Source organism: Eleginops maclovinus, chromosome 10 (assembly GCF_036324505.1).
Source record: "Eleginops maclovinus isolate JMC-PN-2008 ecotype Puerto Natales chromosome 10, JC_Emac_rtc_rv5, whole genome shotgun sequence".
Taxonomy (NCBI): Eukaryota; Metazoa; Chordata; class Actinopteri; order Perciformes; family Eleginopidae; genus Eleginops; species Eleginops maclovinus.
This window is the reverse complement of record NC_086358.1, coordinates 13,819,599-13,840,548: the sequence shown is the minus strand read 5'-3', so window position 1 is coordinate 13,840,548 and position 20,950 is coordinate 13,819,599. Positions and strand designations below refer to the sequence as shown.

General features: G+C 42.2%; 1 protein-coding gene across 7 annotated transcripts in view; it reads left to right on the top strand.

The window, feature by feature from the left end:
- The window catches only part of tanc2b (tetratricopeptide repeat, ankyrin repeat and coiled-coil containing 2b), a 141,168-nt gene that overhangs the window by 89,298 nt on the left and 30,920 nt on the right, over positions 1 to 20,950 (top strand). For 4 of the 7 annotated variants that reach the window (XM_063894055.1, XM_063894056.1, XM_063894054.1 and 1 more), the window contains 5 exons: positions 1,447 to 1,563; positions 8,138 to 8,286; positions 12,277 to 12,460; positions 13,846 to 14,094; positions 19,866 to 19,997. In XM_063894055.1, the coding sequence (XP_063750125.1) occupies positions 1,447 to 1,563; positions 8,138 to 8,286; positions 12,277 to 12,460; positions 13,846 to 14,094; positions 19,866 to 19,997 (831 nt within the window). Of the gene's footprint in view, positions 1 to 1,446; positions 1,564 to 2,400; positions 2,610 to 7,671; positions 7,863 to 8,137; positions 8,287 to 12,276; positions 12,461 to 13,845; positions 14,095 to 19,865; positions 19,998 to 20,950 lie in introns of those variants that run through there. The other 3 variants (XM_063894060.1, XM_063894058.1, XM_063894057.1) reach the window with 3 other exon arrangements.

The following is a 20,950-nucleotide window of genomic DNA, read 5'->3' as shown; positions in this document are numbered from 1 at the left end:
TACCGCAATACTGTTGAAAAAGTGGTGAAGGGCGCTCGAAATGCATGCTAGATTACAGCGCTAGAACTTGTGCCTATGAAAGGAGCTGTGTCTGTTGTTTGGAGTTTTTAGGGATTTAAAAAAACTTTGACGTGGACCAAACAAAGACGTATTGCAATTGTTGTCGAACTAACAACATGAAACAACTGCAAAATGGAAACCGTTCTATTATTCAAACTCTGCGTACCACATAACAACCATTTTATTGTGCAAACTTTTCTGCAAACGCATAAATGTAAATACATTTCCAATCATTGAAAAATAAATAAATACCGTGATACTGTTATCATTTGGAAAAATACTGTCATATGAGTTTTGTGTCATAGTGCCCAGCCCTATTAGCATTTAATAAGCTGGATTTAGAGAATGTTTATACTTGAAAACTTAAACTGAATCAATTATCAAAAATAAATGGCGTTAAAGTAATAGTTCACAACGAAACGATTCATCTTTGCAGCTCTTTTCCCAAAACATGCTGATTGTGGGTATTGCTCTGGCGGTCACACCTCTAATAGATGATATAATTTTTGTCTGCTATGCATCCTTCCAAAGCTGTTGTATTGAGTAAAAAATTGCTATTGAATGGATGGTTAAGTATTACTTGGCATCTCTCCCTGTGGGCAAAACAAGTGTTGTTCGGTATAAACACCTCTTTGCTGTGAAATATTGTGCCTGCTGCCACAATGTATGCACCATTGATACTGTAACCATGAGCTGGTCTGGGTAACAGTGCTTACAAGCCCTGTGCCGTGACCAAGCACCCAGAAAAAGATCGTGTCACAACCACCACCCCCGGCTTTCAACGCACTCTCCCTCTGAATCTCATGTCGAAGGGACTCGTTTGATGTCTCAGACTTTGTGCTTGAGTCAGGCGCGAGAACATTCCAAAAATGGATCTAATTTGCATCCTTGCTGTGATTATGACGCTGGACAAATACACACAACTGTACTTTTTTTTTTGCTCCATCTTTTCAGCCAGAATGTCCATCTTGTGTGATTGAAATGCAAGCCGATACAGAGGAAATATCATATAAAGAGGAGGTATGGTGATATTATTACATGTTAGTGGTTGGTTGAGGTTTTGCTGCAGTATAGGTTAACCCCATCCCACTTCCCGATTGCCCATGCAGCTTGTTTAGTCATACTTGAGCTTTATTTGACCCAAGGCAAATAAAAGCTGCTTAAAAAAGCCTTCAGGATGTTTTCATTATATCAGTGTGCTTCTTCAAGCTCATAAGCTCTCTGTCTTCCTCCCTTTTTCTGTCCTGTCCCTGTCACTCCTCTCTTTCTTCCATCTCGCTGATCTTTTGTGTGTGTGTGTGTGTGTCTGTGTGTGTGTGTGTGTGTGTGTGTGTGTACATGTTTTCCTCTCTTGTCTCTATATGTGTGTACGCTTTCTGCTCCCAGCCCCTCTGCGGAAAGCAAAGTTTGTGGAGAGCCCTCGCATTCCACAATCAGAGCTTGGCTCCCCTACACACACCTCCACCACTGCCAAGAACCCAGACCTGGACACATACTGCCCTGGTAAGTTTTTGGCAAGCTCATCCCTCATTTCATCCTGTAACTTTCGGCATGTTCCGTTCCTGTAGGCAGTGCTGTAATGTAGTGAAGTACATTTACTCAAGAATGGGACTTAAGTAAGACTTTGGGGTACTTTACTTGAGAACTTTTATTTAATAATATGTTATACTTCTACTCCACTACAATTTGGAAGCCAATAATTTACTTCTTACTTACTTACAAAATGAGTAACACATTAACGCATCACTAAAACTTGTCACTTGTCACTAAAATCTTACTTTTGTGAGTAAGATTTTAAATACAGGACATGCAAGCAGAGTATTTTTACATCGTAGTATTTCTACTTTTATTTAAATAAAATATCTGAGTACTTCTTACACCACTGCAGAGAGACTGACACACACAGAGAGGGATGGGGGAGAATTATGACCGTTATTTCGCCTTCCACTGCAAAAACATTGCTAAGGTCATTAATAAATAGCTTTGCTGGCGCCCACAGTGTTCTCTCTGCCACGCTAATCCTCACTCTGCTCCTCGGACGTAGATCTTGTTTAGGTTCCGGCGCTGCTTTTCTGTTAACTTCACAGTCAGTGGTTGCTCCGTAATCCTGCAGACGGTCCAGATTTCCCTGCTCCCGCCCCCCTCCATATCTATCCTTGTCACACACACACACCCTCTCCCCCTTTTTATCCCTTGCTTGCTCACACAGTCAAAAGCAGGGTTACTCGAGGATATTGCTCTGTTGAGATTTGGTTCTGGTATATCTGCTTTCTGATCTTGCCTCTCCTTTTCCTGTTACCACTGAGAAGCGCAGCGTTAGCTTCCTGACCTGTGTGTGTTGGCTCGACCTCTGCTGGCTGTAAGGACTTGTCGCCAGAGTAGGACGATGCTCTAACACCCCAGGGTTGGATGAAGACATGAGAGGAATAGCGATGGGAGGTCTTAGTGGTTAACTTTTGTTACTTAAGGAGGACAATGGTCAACAGAGTGCAACAGCCTTTCCCTCTGCCCGCCTCTTCTGCTGAGTCTGTGCTCTTTGGGAGCTCCAAGTAGGTGATCTGCTAGAGAAATAGATTTGTATAGCATTTCTTCAAGTCCAAATAGGAGGTTTTACCTTAGATACACCTTTTAGTTCTGGTTCCTTGCTTCATCTTGGATATATTGGATGCAAAATTGTTGTCCCTATAGCTCTGTTTTGTATCATTCCTGTGAAATAGAGTGTGTAATAATCAGTTGTGATGAGCTGCTAAAATCTCCTGCAGATGTGACATTTCAGGGTTGAAATGGGAGTCTGGCGTCATTGAGGCAGGAAAACAGTTGATTATAACCAGGAACTCTGTTTCTGTGCCATAACAACTCGAGCTGGAGAGCAACCAGGAGGGGATGAGATGAGTTTTCTTGGGGGTGGGGTTCACGCCTCCCGGACAGACAGATGGACATCTTAGCTCTTAACAAGGGCACCCTGGCATGAGGAGCAGCAGGGCAGTGACTTAAACATCTGATCGCATGCCAGTCAGCACTTTGCTGCTGACACTGGCTAGCGTCCTCTATCAGCTGATTTTTATGGCTTACAAAAGGAATTTGTGGTCCCATAAATATGGTTTATGAATATTTTGTGAGATAGCTTGTAAATTCAACCCTCAGGCGTCCTCTGTATATAACACGAGTTAGCTAAAGCTTCTTGCAGTAATTGTATGTACTAAGGGTGGTAGCCACCGATAATTGGTGAGTGTATGTTGTATGTCGTTTTAGTGTTCATTTGAAATATGTTTTTTGTATTATTAAAAGAAAGAAAAAGGTTTTTGAAACTAATGATGTCTTTGGATGATTGAAAACAATAGCCAGGCTGATCACCAGCAGGAGAACGAGTGACAAAGTTAATTAAATACATATTAACAACTTGAAATAAAAAGCTATAAACATATTTAAATGGTCTAAAGAAAACAATTATTATAAAGAAAAAATGAAAAGAGTCTGTTTTTGTCAAATGTTTGGAAAAATAAAATAGAGAAACTGATTATGGAAGGAACAACAAGATAGTAATGTGTAGTCACCGTTTCTTTAGAAATAAATACCTGTCAAGTCAAGGTACTAAACTACATGGATGCTATAATGTATAAATATCAAATCTGGCCATTAAGCAGTGCTTTACATCACTGCATTGGCCAAATGAGCCTGGATATGACAAAGGTACCGTTTCTATGGTAACAACAACAACACAGGAACATGTCTGTGGTCATTTATCATGGAATCACCCACTCTTCACCCTAGTTCCTGATCTGCTTTCATGTCTAAACCTCCAAATATTGTTGCACGGATAAGATCTTGCTGTGCACATGAGGAATGTGAAATTCACTCTGATGTCTTCATTAGCTTTCCAGTCGCTGCTTTCTAATAGGTGTGGTGTTTGCTTGGGCATACCTTAATGTGTTTGTATGTTCCATGTTATTTGTGTATTTCTGAAATAGGTGTGAATGTACCCTCTTTCCATTTCCGTTAGCTGTCAACAGCTTTCGTTGGAATTCATTCACACTGTTAAATCCATACATATCACCTCTTCTCTGAGCCTTTTTGCTCTACAGCCTTACTTCTTAGCCCCTATTTGCTCTCTGTGGACTTTTCCCTGCGGAAGTGGGAGTTAAAGTGCCCAGGTACAGGTGAAATAAGAGCCGCCACATGGTATGTGCTATCTTACCTGCAGCCCCCGGCCTATTAATATAATCTCCTGTCCAGTCCCCCGCCTGCAGCACACATGCTTCCCTCTCTCTTCTCTCGGTGCTCGAGGGCAGATCTGTGGACGGCCAGGGAGAAACAGATGCGCTTGCACAGAAACACATTCCTAGCTGTGCGCAAAGATAGTTGCTATGGCAACCATCTGTCCCTTTCGCGACTCAGGAATCCAATGGAGAGCAGAGTGCGTGGATATATATGTGCGTGTGTTTGTGTGTGTATTGGGGTTTGCTGGTTTGGTAAAGTAAGAGATGGGTTTCATGCCAGTTTTCATATTCAAATGTTATCATTAAAGAAGTCATGGTGTCACCTTGATGAGTTCCCCTTGATGAGTTCCCCTTAATGCGATATCCTCGAAGCTGTCACGTAGCTTTGAAGCCAACTAGATGTTTCTCCCCAGTGGTTTCGATCAGAGTGACGGTGTGTGATTGATTGTTATAATCTGATTTTTAAGAACAGAGAGCTTTAAAAAGATAGGGAATCAAACCCTTATGTTATGATGATGAATGTAGCTCACTAGCATTGGTTATATCTAGAAAAAAACCCCTAAAAGAACAGATTAAATGCAATAATATCATTGTTTTGGTTATGTGCCCGATCAAACATTCACATTTTGATTCAAGCTGACAGCACCATGAAAATACTTGACCCAACCACTGGGACTTAGTTGTATGTGGGACTGCATTGTATGTTTCTTTTAAGGAAACAACAGGCTCGTCTGTGTTTAGCTCAAGGGAGTTACTGTTGGCTCCAGCGTCAAGATTAGAGATTTTGTTCTTCACATCAAAAGCAGCACAGACTGCTCGCCCCTGCACAGGGTTGTCCAACAGCTGTCTGCGATGGAAATACCTTAGCTAGAAGTTAAAAAGAAAAGAGGAACAGAAACATAAAACTTCCAGTACAGGCAGAGGAAGTGAGACAGGTAAACAAAGAAGATGAGTGAAAAGGACACAGAGAAACACTTTCACTGAGAAAGACCAAGCCCCTGTTTGATCACGTTCACAGCCGCTAACCCCCCCAGGAGCAGTTGACTAGTCCTTGCTAATGTATTCACTGCTTGCTACTACCAATCAACTACACTTCCCAATGTCCAGACTCATACAGCCACTACCACCAACACATGATGGATACATACAGTAAATAATGGCTAGTACAGCTATAATGAAAAGTCAACTACTGGATGAATACAGAAAAATAAATTCCAACTGTTTTGATATATTATTGTTTAAGACATGTTTAAGCCTCCAATATATGAGATGACTTGCTTTTTTATGTTTTCAATCATTTTATACTGATAAAACAAGACATTTAAAGGCATCACATTGAATTACCAACTGTGATGGACGTTTTTCAAAATGTTTTATTATTTTCTGAAATGATATTGAGCTACAGATTGATCTAGAACAGGGGTGTCTAAACTTTTTTCACTGAGGGCCACATATAGAAAAATATACCAAAGGTTGGGCCCCTCACTAGAGCTGAGGTATATTGCCTTACAGGTTAAGTTATAACTTAGCGAAATCAATCAAATTAAGGTCAATTATGCTTGAAACCTGAATATGCTTTAAGAAAACAAACAGCCTACATCACAGCTCTCAGTAGGGTTTCATTTATTTTGTTACAAAAAGTGTTGGCAGCTCATGCCTTAGAACAGAAGCCTCAGATTGCTTATAATAAGAGTAAAAATGAAGGGTGTACTCCAAGCTTGGTATGTAGAGAAGTTATTGGGCTTTTTTTAATCAACTAAGATTTGTTAGAAAAAGTTTTAATTGACTGAATTTATTTGAAAAGTCCGCTTATTAACACATGAATACCTGTTGACACATATATATATATATATATATATATATATATATATATATATATATATATATATATATATATATATATATATATATACACACATATATATATAAATAAAGAAGTACAATATAAGAAAAGCACAAGTTTCAGCTGTGGGTCATACTCCATTATAAGTTTAGAACCAGCTGAGGGCCGATTCAAAATGGACAACGGGCCGCATTTGCCCCCCGGGCCGTAGTTTGGACACCCCTGATCTAGAAAATCACCTGCAAATTAAACGCTAATGTGAATAATTGCTAGTACCCACCCTAACAGCCAGCGCTAGATGACACTTCACCTTCAATTTTTTCCTATTATCTATAAGGAGGTGGAGCAGTAATTCCGTCTTACTACACCTTCTTTATTACCGCGTTCAGCTCTCTTCCTCCAGGGATGCTCGAGGATTCAGTGACCTTGGAGGCCCTGGTACAGTAAACTGCTCCATATAATGCACATCAAGCCGCTTTACATCTCATAAAGGCTCATAAGTAATTAGCTGTTTTGGACCTAATGTGTGCTGTGATTACCTCATTATTACCACTGCTGTGCCTTCAGTACGGCTCAGCAACATATCCAAGGTTTTATTTAGACAGTGCCAGTCTTCCCTTACTTGCTTAGAGGTACTTGGAGTCAATCTAATGATCCTGACTGGCTGTCCGTCCATGAAGGAATGGAGAGGGGTAGCCCCGGCTTTAGATTGCCTGTCCGTCTGTTAGTCCATGTGCAGACGAGTGAGAGGCCACAGGCTGCAGACAAGCTGTGAAGGGGGCGTGGGGACTTTCTAATGGTCGTCAGTCAGGACTCGTCTTAGCTACCTGCCAATCTGGTCCGACCTGCCTGGCAGGAAATCAAGCGGGGAGAGGAGAAGAGAGAGAAAACTGGCCCTACCACTTTGTCTCACTGCTGTTTATTTACACACCATGCCATCTTGTGCTGTTGGCCTCAATGTCATTAACGTCCAGGCCAATTCTCAGGCTTACACGTCCAATTACAGCTGCTTGTTTCCTGCCACTAGTTAGTCATTTCAACAGCTAGCAGTAGTGTGGTTAATTTGTGACACTCCAGTAAATAAAATAAAAGTTGGTTGAACCTGATATGGTAGGCACCTTAAGGGCACGATAGCCAGGTGTTATTAAAAAAATAATAAGAAAATGACACCAGCAATGTTATGGGCGGAGAGTAACCAGGCAACAGGGCGACGAGATGAGGTCATTAAGGGATTTTTTTTTCCTTGGATCCTGTTGCAAAGTTGGCAACCAAAATCCCTTAGTGTGTGTTGATCTCTGATCATCACGCAGGCTCGCCCGGTTGTTTTCCTTTCTCTCTTTAGAGCTCTGTAAACAATATAGAGGTGGATTCAACCCCACTTTTTCTTGAGGAGTCACACACAGCCGCTCTCTCTCTCTCTCTCTCTCTCTCTCTCTCTCTCTCTCTGTCTGTGTCTCTCTCTGTCTCTCTCTGTCTCACACACACATACACAGGTGAAGGGCGTATCTCATTGCGTCACACGAGCTGCAGTGGTGATGAGAGTGCGGAAGGAGCTGCCGTCTGTGTGGAGAGCTTTCGCTGCTCAGTGTGGAAATAGGTTTTTTGTAAACAGCTTGAAAGGGATTCTTGTTTGCGGCTGAAGGGATTGTTTGGAGTTTACGTGAGAAGACACCTCAACAAAGATGTCCAGCTGTGGGGGAATTTGCCTGTAATGCACAGCTCTGAGCTAGGGGGAAACTCAGGTAGGCTGTTTTATGTCTTCCTGAGCACAGGTGCTGTTGTTCTGTGTCTCCAGGTGTGTTGTCGCGGCTGTGGTTAATACACAGCGGGCAGATTGCAGATACTCCGTGTGTTATAGTATCGCCAGTTTGATGTGTTTTTTTCCTTTTTGTGAAATCAAGCTGCTGTTCTGATCCTACCCACCACTGACACACATTTGTTCTTTCTTTCTCTCCCCTGCAATGTTTTCCTCACCCCCTCCACCCCCATCCTCCTGCCTGTCTCTCTCCATCTGCAGGGGAGTCAAGCCGGGAGCTGGGCCCCCCTCCGTCGGTGGATGAGGCAGCCAACACATTGATGACGCGCCTGGGTTTCCTTCTGGGAGACAAAGTGAGCGAGGGGCCAGCCGGTACCCAGTACAGCATGGAGGAACCCGAGGCGAGACAGGTAATGGTCTCACTAATGAACTGGACTTTATATCTTTTATATCTGCATTCATTGGAGAAGAAGTTACAACTCTGTTATCTTTTCTTTAAGAGCCTGTAGAAAAAAAACTACACACCCAATGAGTGAAAGTATGTTTTCGCAGCACTGCATTCGAATCTCATGATGTCACCTGATTCACGCTTTGACTCAATATAAGGGAAACTTTGTCTGAGGTTGTGTAATTCAAACAATTGGTGCCAAAAAACATTCTCCAGATAGTTTTTATTGCCTTTTCTGCTTTTGTTACGGTTCATCCTAATCTGATTATCTCACTCTGTATGTGATTATGACACATTTCTATCGTGGGAGATCGTGCTTTGGAACTTGAACAACACACAGTCCTCTGCTTTCGACATTTATCTTCATAATATCAGTGTTTACACTCGGTTTTGACAGATCTTTGGATGGCAGGGTAGCCGGATCAAAAGATTTCTATGTAAATTGCACCACAGCTTTGGAATTTATCAGTGCCTCTCGATATAACATTGAGTATCTTTAATTAGATTTTTATATAACAATTTCTTTATTTCCCAGCATACTTTTCTTATTGGAAGCAAGGTTCTTAAGGTTGAGTTGAGCTGCAGGTTCTGGGTTTCTCTCCTGCATTGTAACCTTTCAATTTGGGAATTTGGCAGTTGAGCAACAAACGGCTCTTTGCACAACAGGCCGCTCCACTCTCTGCAGCAGATGCCCTGTTTTCTCTCACTAAACCTGGTTTGACAGGTATGAATTTTCCAAACCAAGGGAAAAAATCAGCAGTGGCAGAGAGGTAGGAATAGGTAGGGGGAAAAGGGGCAAACCTGTTGCTGAAGCCTTCAAAGAGAGACCAGGTATGGGCTTGCACTAAAGCAGTGTGGATAAGCGATTTGACTGATGGACTGCCTGTGCTTGATGTGAGCACTGCTGTAGCAGTGGGGGTGTATAAATTGAGAGAGGTTTATTCAAGCGGCTCTTTTTAGAGACGTGACTCACACCAGCGCCCCGCTGCATCGTGCACACAGTACAAACTTATTATTTAAGAGATCTTCCCCAAATACTGTTGTCTGAATGCAGTTTGTTTGATTCATTATCTCCAAAAAACAACAGAAAATGCCATTCTTTTAGCAGATTATAGAGCAGGCTTTTGTTGTGATTTTTATAATTTGCCTGGGTTGTACTAGCTTTCAATAAATACAGCATTCATTACAGTTGTCACAACCGAGTTACTACCTTTTATTTACTGTAAAGGAAGCAGGCAGATATCTTCCTATTTAAAAATTCAGTGAGCTAAAGTGAGTTTACTGCTCTATTTTTCTGTAAAACACCAATCTACCATCTTCCATTTGACATGGTTGGATTCTTCCATTAGCAGGGGTCTGTGCTGCCAGACCGCTCTAGCAGACAGAACAAGGTGACCTTAACTCGCAGAGAGTGCTGTTAATTGCCTTTCATACTCTCGTGCTCAAGCTCCCTGAATAGACGCGTTGCCCCCAAGTTCAATCCAATCCGCATGCGACGCCTAAGGTCAGGCCTGCACTAGGCCAGGTTCATTAGCCCAGCAGGTAGCGCTGTGGTGTTGCTGTGTGTTTGTTGGTGTACTGTTTGCTTGCTCTGGGGGTCAAGCTTCTGTAAACATAACACTTTAGTGGTCCCATCCATGGCGAGAGCAGAGGGCAATGCCAAAAAACGCACACTAAGCACCTACTCTAACAAAGCCCATAATGGCCAGTGTTTGTTCTTTCAGAGAGGGGATGTTATGTTTACAAGAATATAGTTAGTTATGGCGTTACTAGGGTACATTATAAAAAATCTTTCAGGTATTTTTCCATTTATATGTTTGTAAATGATGTGGGAAAGACATTAGAACCACCTCTAAAGTAATACAGTCCAGTTTCAAGGGCCTTCTTGAAGGGGCCCTAATATGACTTTGGGGGTTTTCCCTTTCCTGTAATGTGTTATACCGGTTTGTGTGCATGTAAATGGTCTGCAAAGGCTAAAATTCCCTCCAGAGGGAGTTTCTCTCCCACACACTTCCCCCCCTGCTTGAAACACCCTCCGTATACTATCTATCTATTGGCTAGTGCTCCGACACAATGTATGCGATATGCTAAGGGACGGGACATTTCACACACGTCTCTAAGCGGGTGACTAACAGAGTCGGCCAGCTAACCAATCAGAGCAGACTGGGCTCTGGTTTCACACAGAGGGTGAAAAGAGGTGCTGCAGCACAGGGAGTGTGAGAAAAATCAAGAGCTTTTTGAACATTAAAGCATGGAGACATGTCACAGTAGAGATCTTTGCAGTTTTGACAGTGTCATCCAAACTGAACATTATTTTCTCAATGTATGGCTGTGGAGGTGGATTGGATGGATTGCCATGATGTAGAGAAATTCATGGTCCCCAGAAGATGAATTTGATGATCCTCTGGCTTTTCCTCTCTAGTTAGCATGTCATTGACATTTACGTTTATAATTTGAATGTCTCTACAACAGTTCAATATTTTGATTCATGACCGAATCCTTGAAATATAATGAAATTCCCATCATCCTCATCTGAAGTTTGCTCACTAGCATGGCTTTGGACTCTTAGTCATGGATCTTAGACACTTTTAACATGTGGGCAGGGATACTCGAGGATCAAACCCTGCGATTAATTGACCCCCCGATCCATCTTCTGAGCCAAAGCTTTAGTAGCCTTTCAACAGATAATTGTCAGTTTAATCAATAATGAAAGTAATCGTCAGTTGCAGCCCTACTCCAGACTGTATCCGTGTGTGGGTGTGTGTATTAGCTTAGTGTGTCCCTTCAGTCTTCTTCTTGCAGATTAAACTAGACTAGATTTAGCCTCGAGCGCCACTTCACCCCTCATGATCTCTCCAGTGTTGACCTGAACTCATCGGCAGCACCGTTAAGGAGAGACCTCCATTTGTTTCAGTGTCTGATACACTTATTTAATCACTTTCCATTCCTTTTTTTCTTGTGCCTCTGCATTTCCGCTGATACTGCATGCCTGAGTTCAGGTGTGTGTGTTTCTGAGAGAGTATCAGTGGGTGTTTCGCAGCAGCAGATTAGATGCAGCAGAGGGTTTTATGTCCCCTGTTGTCCCATGTCTCCTAACCTGAGCTGACGCAGAAGAAGGTCACCGCAGGGTGCCAAAACAAGGCTATAAAGAATCATATATTTATTGTGTGTATGGATTTCAGTTTCCACTCTTTGATAATAATTGTTCTCGTGGCAATAAAGATGAAAGTATGCATGAAAATATGTCTGTCAGTTGACATGTACGTTAACACAGCGTGAGCTCTGTTCAGATTATAAAGTGAAATCTGGGCATGTCTAGGAAGAACAACAGTATACAACCCCACATGTGCCATGGGACTCTGCAGAAGCTGATTTTGGAAATGCCACTCCCTTCAGTTTCTAAAAAGGGAAAATGACTGTTTTCCTGCATTTAGATGCCGCTCACATCCCTGGTGTTTACGCTAACTCTCCAACGCTTGGTTATTTCCTGCCATACTCCTCGGCTGCAGTTAATGGTGCTGTAAGGTACCTTTGTAAAGCAATTTATATGAAATATATAGGTGCTATTTATTACAATTATTGTGAATATTACTAGTTATTGAATGTTTTTGTGTATGTAAACATATTGTACATGTGTATGTTTGAGCTGTGTAATATTACATCGTTCTTGCTGAAGCTATTTCAACCCTTATTTTCGAAAATTGCTACAAATATAATTTATTATATGTTTGTATGTGTGTGGGAGAGGAAAGCTTTTGAATGACCGACTACATAGAGGCAGCGGGGTTCTGAGCTTTTGAAAACAGCGATATTGAAGTGACATTTTAATCTGAATGTGACTCAGATATTAAAAGTTCAAACATTACGCTTTGCCTTTTGTATTAGTGTGCACTAATTGAATTATCTGAACAGAACAAAAGTGTTTTAAAAAGTGTGTTTCTGTCTTTTCCAGGGCCAGAACCAGAGGATCAGCCCGTGCTCCACCCTGACCAGCAGCACCGCCTCACCCCCCGCAGGCAGCCCCTGCTCGACCCTCCCTCCTGCTATGCCTGGCCAGGCCGGCAACAAGGACTGTGCCTACGGCTCGGTCACCAGTCCCACATCCACCCTGGAGAGCAGGGACAGCGGGATTATCGGTGAGATTCACACACAGATTTATAAAGAATAGTTTTAACAAATGTGTATTAATGTAAAACACAAAGTAGGCTGAATTATTCACTATTTTTCTCCTTTGTGTCTTTAAAAAATACATGCAGTATATATTTATAAAATCGCAGTCTATTTTAGAGATCTCGTGAAACTAAGAAACAAAAGTTAAGTGATAAGATGCTTCCACACACTATGCAGAAGTTGATTTAAATCAAGAGTCATTTCCATGTTCACAAAATCCAAGATACTGTAAGAGCAAAGGCAAGATGTATTACAGTTAAGGGATCTAAATTGGGAATAGTTTGAAAAGCAAATGTAAATACACATTATATAATACACTTTGAAACAATACAACATTTGTAACAAAAGGTTTAAAATAAGATGGTTTACAAATATAACACTGTGCTGTGAACACTAACGAGGAGGATTTTCTTGTGTATATTTAATACACAAATGTTTTATTTTGAGTGTTCCTTTTCAGTATACAACATAATGTACAAAGGGTAGGTTTACTAAGCTAAGTTAATCTTTAGCCTTCACATTTTCAGTCCATAGGAAGCTTTGGATTTTCAAAAGTGAAAAGAAGTGGGTGATTATTGTTTCAAAAGTTTAAAACAAATAATTTACTAAGTCATTTTCTAACTTACTAACCAATAATATTTATTTGTGGCCCGTATGGTCAGTTGTTACAAACCTTTTCATCTAGGCATGCTATATTGTATTTATAAGATGAATGTGTCTTTAACAAATCTTTCTTCCAATACATCAATTCATCAAGGAGAATTTTAAGCGGTAAAAAGCAAATAATGCCAAGCTGGAAGCCAAATAAAACACATCTATAGTTTCAGGATTTAAAAAGCTAAAATATACAGAGGAAGTCAACCTTACCTGCTCATCCTCGTAGTTTCAAAGCCTCTGATACCTGAGAGTTACATCTTGTGACAGTCAGTGGGAACATGCCTCATTTCACAGCTTTGCTCCCATCAACCCAAAAACTGTCTCATGTCCCCTTCACCTCAAAATGTAAAAATCTGTGGTTTCCAGACAGACTTTGGTACTCTTCATACACTGTCCGAACCATTCTGTCCTACTATGGGAAGACAATTCAGTTGATAATGTCATGTTGACATCAACTGCGGCATTGTTGCATTGTTAACAAGAAAACAGGAGAGATCAACGCTCACTGATGTGAAGCGCTGATGTCAATTCAGGTGTCAACACTGTCGCCATGCAACAATAATGAACACCCGCGTTCAGAACATCAGTAAATAAGTGTGAAGTGGCGCAGTGTGTGAAAATAAACGTTCTCACCATAAACCCATCATAAATTTATATGCAACATAACTAAAAACGTTGTTTGGTTCTGTTGCAGCCACACTGACCAGCTACTCGGAGAACATGGAGCGAGGCGGGAAATACGGCGAGGGCTCCCGGGGAAACCTGAAGCTGTGGCAGTCCCAGAAATCAGGCATGGACTCTTTCCTGTACCGGGTGGATGAAAACATGACCGCCTCCACCTACAGCCTCAACAAAATCCCTGAGCGCAACCTGGAGAGCATGTCCTCCCACTCCGCCCATTCCATCCCTCTGTACCTCATGCCCCGCCCTAACTCTGTGGCTGGTGAGTCCCCTTCCTCTTTCCCTTCCTCTCCTATGCGAGTACAAAGGGAGGACAGTTTGTCTGAGGAGCCGGAAATATGGTTAGCAGTATACCAATTTTGCCAAAGTGGAGTACTTTTTCTGGCAAAATTGGATTGAACTGCCCATTCTGACCCCCCTATTTCTGGCTCCTTTAATCCTGCCTCCTCACTTCTGTCATGTTTTCTTTCCTTGCTTGTTTCCTTCCTTGATGAACTCTGATGCTTCCCTTTGAATTATTTAACATCCATATGTGTGAACATGGATGTATCAGTGAAACTGAAGAATAGCTCACCCTCAAGTTGGATTTTTCATGGTCATGGTATGATACTAAATCTAGAGTCAATCAACCCCTTGAAATGCCTTCATCTTTGCTTGTCTGTCATATAAGCAGTTTTATAGATTTTAGATTACTGGGATGTCAGCCAGAGGTTTAGGAGGGAAACGGCTTATCTGTAAACCTTTCATATAACCAGTTAATCTCTGAACAAAATGTAACACAAATCTCAAACCACATCACTCCTGCTAATCTGTGATAAACCAGCCTAAACTTTTGAAAACCTGAAGCTCGTTTTGAAGAGGAGATCAATTGTGGTTTGCTTTGGTTCTTTCCTTCTGTTATTTTACAACATTGTTATATTATATATGGAAAAAAACAACCTTGTTCCTCAAAGTTCAAGCGTTTATGAATTTTGGTTAGCGGCAAATCTGTGCTGGTATTTAGTTAAACACTTAGAACCCTGTGGTGTGTATCGAAACCACAGAGTAGAATAATAGTGTGGGAAAAACAGCTTCGGCAGGAGAACATACTGCGGCTGGAAGGATATCACAAAAAAAAAGCAGGCATTTGTGCTAGTGACAGAGGTCTCATTGATGTGTGTTTCTGAGCCTCCCAGACAATAACAACAAATGTATATCAGGAAAAATGTCAGTTTCATAACAGCGAAGCAGTCCTACTGGGCCTGATTGTGTTATTGTTCTCATCTTGAGAGAGGCTGGTACAGACGATGAGCTCTATTATGCACTTCACCCACTCCCACTGGCAAAAGGAGAAAAAAAAGCGTTTGCACGTACTGTAGACATGCACATAATATTTCACTAAACACTGTAATATGCCTGACAAGGCCCGTCGCCGCAGCTATGACCTTCTATTTATGCCGGCCGTGTTCTGCTGTTTGACACTGCTGTCTGGCAGCGCTGCGACTCAGCCGGGTTTAGAGATTCACCCTCAATCTCATCCCCGCCCCTCAATACCCAGACCTTCAAAGCAGCCTGAGTGAGTTGGAAACGGCTTAAAAGACGTACTATAAGCTGCAGATGATGCAAAAAATAAAGAAAGAGAGTAAAGAGAGGCAGCGGGGGGAGAAAATAAAACATGATAATGTTTCTGATGGCATTTGTATTTGTCAGGAACATGAATTCTGAGGAATAGGGAGACGGATACATTTGGAAGAGGAGTGAAAGTAGAGTTTCGTAATCTCTCACTCTCTCCTCCACAAAGAATTATTAGATGATGTAGGGATGGGAGGCGAGCACAGGCTGAGGATTGGCTGGGCTCACACAGCAGTGGAACATCAAAGCCCCAGGCATTAACCGTTTCAATCCCCCAGAGTGACGGAGAGAGACTGGCTTTGATGTGCGGGGAGAGAGGGGGAGATACGGAGTGAGAGCAGAAGGGGACCGGGGAGGAAAATGAAGAGTGGTGGGTTTAGCTGCTCTATTACCTAATGAAGGCAGTGCTGTGCGTTGGTAGAGCTTAAAATGGATATGGAGGAAGGTGTAACCAAGACGGAGTATTCCTCCTTTCAGAAGAGCAGAATTAAGGTTTTTAGAAATGAGCCCGTTAGGAATGTAATTAGTTCTACAATTTTATTTTACTGAAGAATTACCCCCAAAAACTCAATTAAAGTTGTGTGAACCACCAGAAATAGACGATGGTTCATATTGTTGCAGCATCTGACTTGTACTCCATACTATGGATCAAGCTCCTAAATGCTATATCCTAAAGTTCCCATAATGCAACTAGGTATTGTCTTTTATTAAAGGTCATCTAATCAAAAGGGAGACATGCAAGTCTTGTTAACCTGTAAAGCCGGTGTAGTATCAAATTGATGTGGAAGACAGGGACACACTGACCAATCAAAGCAGACTCTGCTTCTCTGGAGGGGGCTTAAAGGGACAGGCGCTTAAACGAAGCATTTCACAGAGAGGGTGAATACAGCTCCGTTTATGAGAAAAAATAATGTTGTTATTAACGGTTAAGCTTGTAAACATGTGCTAGTAGGAACCCAAAATACAAGTATGAAAGGGAGAATGATATATGCCCTTTAAGCCTCCCCTGCCTGGTTAAAGAGCACAGAGGCTTTATAGCTTGAACACAACCCCTTCACAAATGAAAGTATGAGCACGATGTCGCCTGGTTGTTGGGGGTGTAAGTGTCTCCAGGGTAGCTCATATCATTTTCATATAGTTTTCCCCTCTATGCTAAAGGTGTGCAGGCACACACTGACATCTCCAAACCTTGGCTAATTAAAGCCAACAACAATAGGGAAAGTCATTTGTGTAATTTAACTGAACTGACCCTGATGTTGGAGGATCTATATACACCAGCTTCTATAATTACCTGGGGATTGTGGAATCCCTACTCACTCAAAGACTTAAGAGTTATAAAAGACCTTCTGATATTTTATGAACTCAGTCTTTAGTCCTATATTTCACTAAATTGAGATAACGGCTCACCTGAGATTACATTTTTCAATTTTGGGGGCGGACGAGTGTCATTGATTTCCATTGCCTCTGCTTATACACTCCGTGTAAAGCCTGGACATGATATTGTTTTAGTGCCAGCACCTCCATCATTTATCGTCTCAAGTCATCTCTCGCGGCGGTGAGAGGAGAATGGGGAGGCGTTTAGAGGAGCAGCAGCCACCTCATATCTTAGATGACGAGGCGGCTCCCGGCTGATACAGTGACTGGCTCTGGACGGCAGCCCAGCTGGTGTGTGTGTGTGTGTGTGTGTGTGTGTGTGTGTGTGTGCGTGTGCGTGTGCGTGTGTGTGTGCGTGCGTGTGCACGCATGTGTTCAAGCTATCAGTCACTCTTTGAAACAGGAAGTGTCTGATGTGTCTGTCATTGGCTCAAACTGCTAGGCTCTCTATTCCACACTTTCTTTTTCATACTCTCCCTCTTCCATCCCTTCCTCTGTATTTCTTTCCACTATGCGTGCAGTCTTAGCGCATTGGCACAGGAGCTGTGAAAGTGATCCTCAGCAGCCTGCTGCATTGCAGATAGAGGTGATGAGCACACAGATTTGATTCCTCACATTCAGACACAGTTGAAAGAGAGAGAAAAGGAGCCATTCTAGCCCATAGGCCTGAGTCATTCTCCCTTGGTTTAGCAGCTCCACTGCTTTAAGCGCAGTTGGATGACCGGCACCCACATTCCCATCAGGGCCAGGCCTCCAGCATTCTCAGCTGCCTTTTTCCTCCCTTTTGGGAAACCCATGTGTCTGTTCTCTGGGTCCATGGCTGGGTTGACTCAAGCAGTCATACACACTGAGCCATACACATGATCTGTACTTCATTGGGCGTAGCTCCAGAGGCACAGAAACCCCCTTTAGACCAAGGAGAGGACAGATCACTGTTGAGGTGGTAGTGAGAGGCTGTGGGCTCAGAGCCCAGGCCGCAGAGGGATTACTGTGCCGTGCTTTTTGGAGTCACTCGACAGAAGAAGCATGCAGCCCCAGTTACATCTTTCCCAAACTCCTTGACTATGACTTGGGATTTCAGGACCTCTGAGTGTTTCAGGTAGAAATGTATTAACATTTATTGAAAAATGTCTGTTACAGGATATAAATCCTCCACGGAACACCCTCAAACTACAAAAAGCAAACAGTACAACAAATTAATACCACACATACTTGTGAAATATCATTGTATCCTTCTGCCCAAGTGTGTAACTCTTCTGTTTTACTTCTTTCTCGCAAACTTCTTTTTTGCTTTTTTTTTGGCCTATTTTTATTACAATTAAGGGGTAGTTACATTTTGTATTCAGAGGCCTATTTTTTATCAATTTTTTAAAAAGCTGTACATTGTTGCACTTAGTCTCCATTTGTTATCAACAATAATTATAGATTTGTAATATAGTTACACATTTTTTAATTCCCTTCTATGGAAATGTGCCTTGTTGTAATTTTATCTTAGAACTCCTTTTCCTTTTGTATAACAAAATACCTTAAATAACAAGTCACTTTTACATATGGGGTTAATATTGAAAAGAAAATCCTCATAAACTTTAACATCCAACTCTCAGCACCTCTCCACGTTGATGGTTCTTGTACATGTTAAAAATAAAGTCAGAGAAACAAACTTGAAGAGTTAGAGACTACAAACTCTTATAAGGAGAAATACATCTGATAATAAGATGGAAATTATTTTTGAAGCTTGTTGAAGCATGATAACATTGTACTCTCCAATGCAATTGCTCATATCTAGGGAAAAAGATACAAATTATTCCCCAAAAGCGTCCAATCTAAACACATATTACTGTTTACAGACCAGCTTCCTGGTTTCCTGATGAATTATAACCAACATTTCCGGGGCACACTCCACTTCTATGTCTTCTTCAATTTGTTGTCACGATGATCCCGAATTCTCAGAAATGACCTCAGTGAGCAGAGTGTTTTTATAACGGATATTACAACTAAGAAAACATCTACAAAATCTAACCCAAGTTACATAAAGTAGAATTACCATAGAAAAACACAGCTGCATGACTAGAGCTTATTCTAAACAGTTTCCTGTTGGAGCACTTTTTGGCTCATTTTGAAAACAAACTGCTCTGTCGATGACGGTGTCCCCACTTGATGTGATGACTTGGCAGCTTGGTACTTGCCTGTCACTTTAGTCCCTTATTTTCCTGGATGTATTTTTATCGCTTGAATTGATCTTTATTCTCACCGGGGAAATTTGGTTTACAGCAAACCATCAATAAAAAATAAAAAAAGAGGTATCTGTCCGTTAAAAGTATCAAACCATGGTATTGCCACCTGTAAATCTGCCAAAAAGGGAGATTGAGGGATTGAAATTCTCCAAAAGTTGGTATTCAGAGGTGGCTACATCAACCATGGCTTCCCCAGAACTTGTCCCTCATGGGTTTCTGCTAAACAAAACAGCTGGAGACCAATCAGCTGCTGGCCATTTAGAAAAACCCAAACAGACGATTTATTTTCTCTTTCACTCCCCGCCCCTGTAACTGGGGTTCAGGTGTGACGGAGAATCGGGTCCATTATTTACTAACACTGGTGACGGTGTCTAACCTCATTTAACATTCTCTGGTTCCGAGCGTTGGCGCCGAAGACGCAGCATGGTGTGAACAATCAGCAGCCAGCGTCAGACGGAGCTCACTCCATGAATAAGACATTTGTCTGCTGAGCTAATTAATCCTGAGAGGGGCCGGATGGCATCTGCCTCCGTGCCGCGTGACAGACACTGAGAGGAGGGAGTTTTTTAGGACAGCACCATGTAGGGCTGGCTTGCTACTTCCTGTTGGAGTTAGCAAGTGTGAGCGCGGGAGCCTGACAACTGCCTCAAGATACTGGCATGAACCAGTACCACCTTCTTTTGTGTTTATTTAAGAGCTTGTTGACTGTAAGTGTCTCTCAATGTACATATACATGCTGATAATAGTATGTTCTTTCCCCCTCTTTCTCTGAAATACTTTCCCTCGGTCTTCTATCAAATATGTGCAACTACAGCTACCAGTTCAGCCCACCTGGAGGACCTGGCATACCTGGATGAGCAGAGACACACTCCATTACGCACCTCGTTGCGCATGCCCCGACAGAGCACCACCTGCGGGCCGGGTCGTTCCGGGCAGGACCTGAGAGGTGAGCACACACAATCACTCTCCTTTAACCTTGTGTCCATGAAAGCTGCACATTCGGAAATAAACAGACAAATTCTGTTCTGCCACAAAAAGTTGTAAAGAGTAACAGTAAATGCTGGCTGTGACCACATTTAGCTTTCTCTTTGAAAAAAGCTGCTTTGTTTCAGGTTTGGCTGCCATTAGCGATTAGTTTCACATCAGACACAGGAGCGAACAATAAGACACTATTCTGTTTTTCATCCGCCAACAACAAATTCAAAGCAGCTGATTATTGCGAGACGAAAGCTGCGTGACGAGCGAGTTATTTTCATATATTTCCAAAAAAATGGACAGTTGATTTGCAGTTTCAGATGCAAAAGTTTGCAAACAGTATATAGCTCTGCTCAGAAACTAGATCAGTGACACTTCCGTGCTGTTCGTTTTGGAAACTAGAGGATTTCTGTTGTGTCCTCCTGTGTGTGTGTGTGTGTGTGTGTGTGTGTGTGTGTGTGTGTGTGTGTGTGTGTGTGTGTGTGTGTGTGTGTGTGTGTGTGTGTGTGTGTGTGTGTGTGTGTGTGACAGAGAGAGGGTGCACAAAGAACATTTTGTCAGGTTGTGTCACCACTGAGTTAACATCATCGCGCTCCCTGCACACTGTTCAAGCCTAGCACACAGCCAGCGCCCTTCGTGATCCAGCAAATCTCCTCATCCTCCTCACCAAAGGACCAAATGGCCTTATGTCACAACATTATTTGTCCCCTCGCCTCTTCTTCTTCAGTCACTTAGCCAGTAATGAACAGCGTAATGGCAACCCTCTGCCATCCAAGCAAACACAAATATGTGTCCCCATGTGTTTTAAACACCTGTTAAGACCCCTCTTAGCTGAGAGTGCACTCTGCTGTGCTGAGATGCGAGTCCCTTCTACAGATGGGAAGGAAAAAGAGAAGGTAGGGAGAGATGGAGCTGACACAAAGA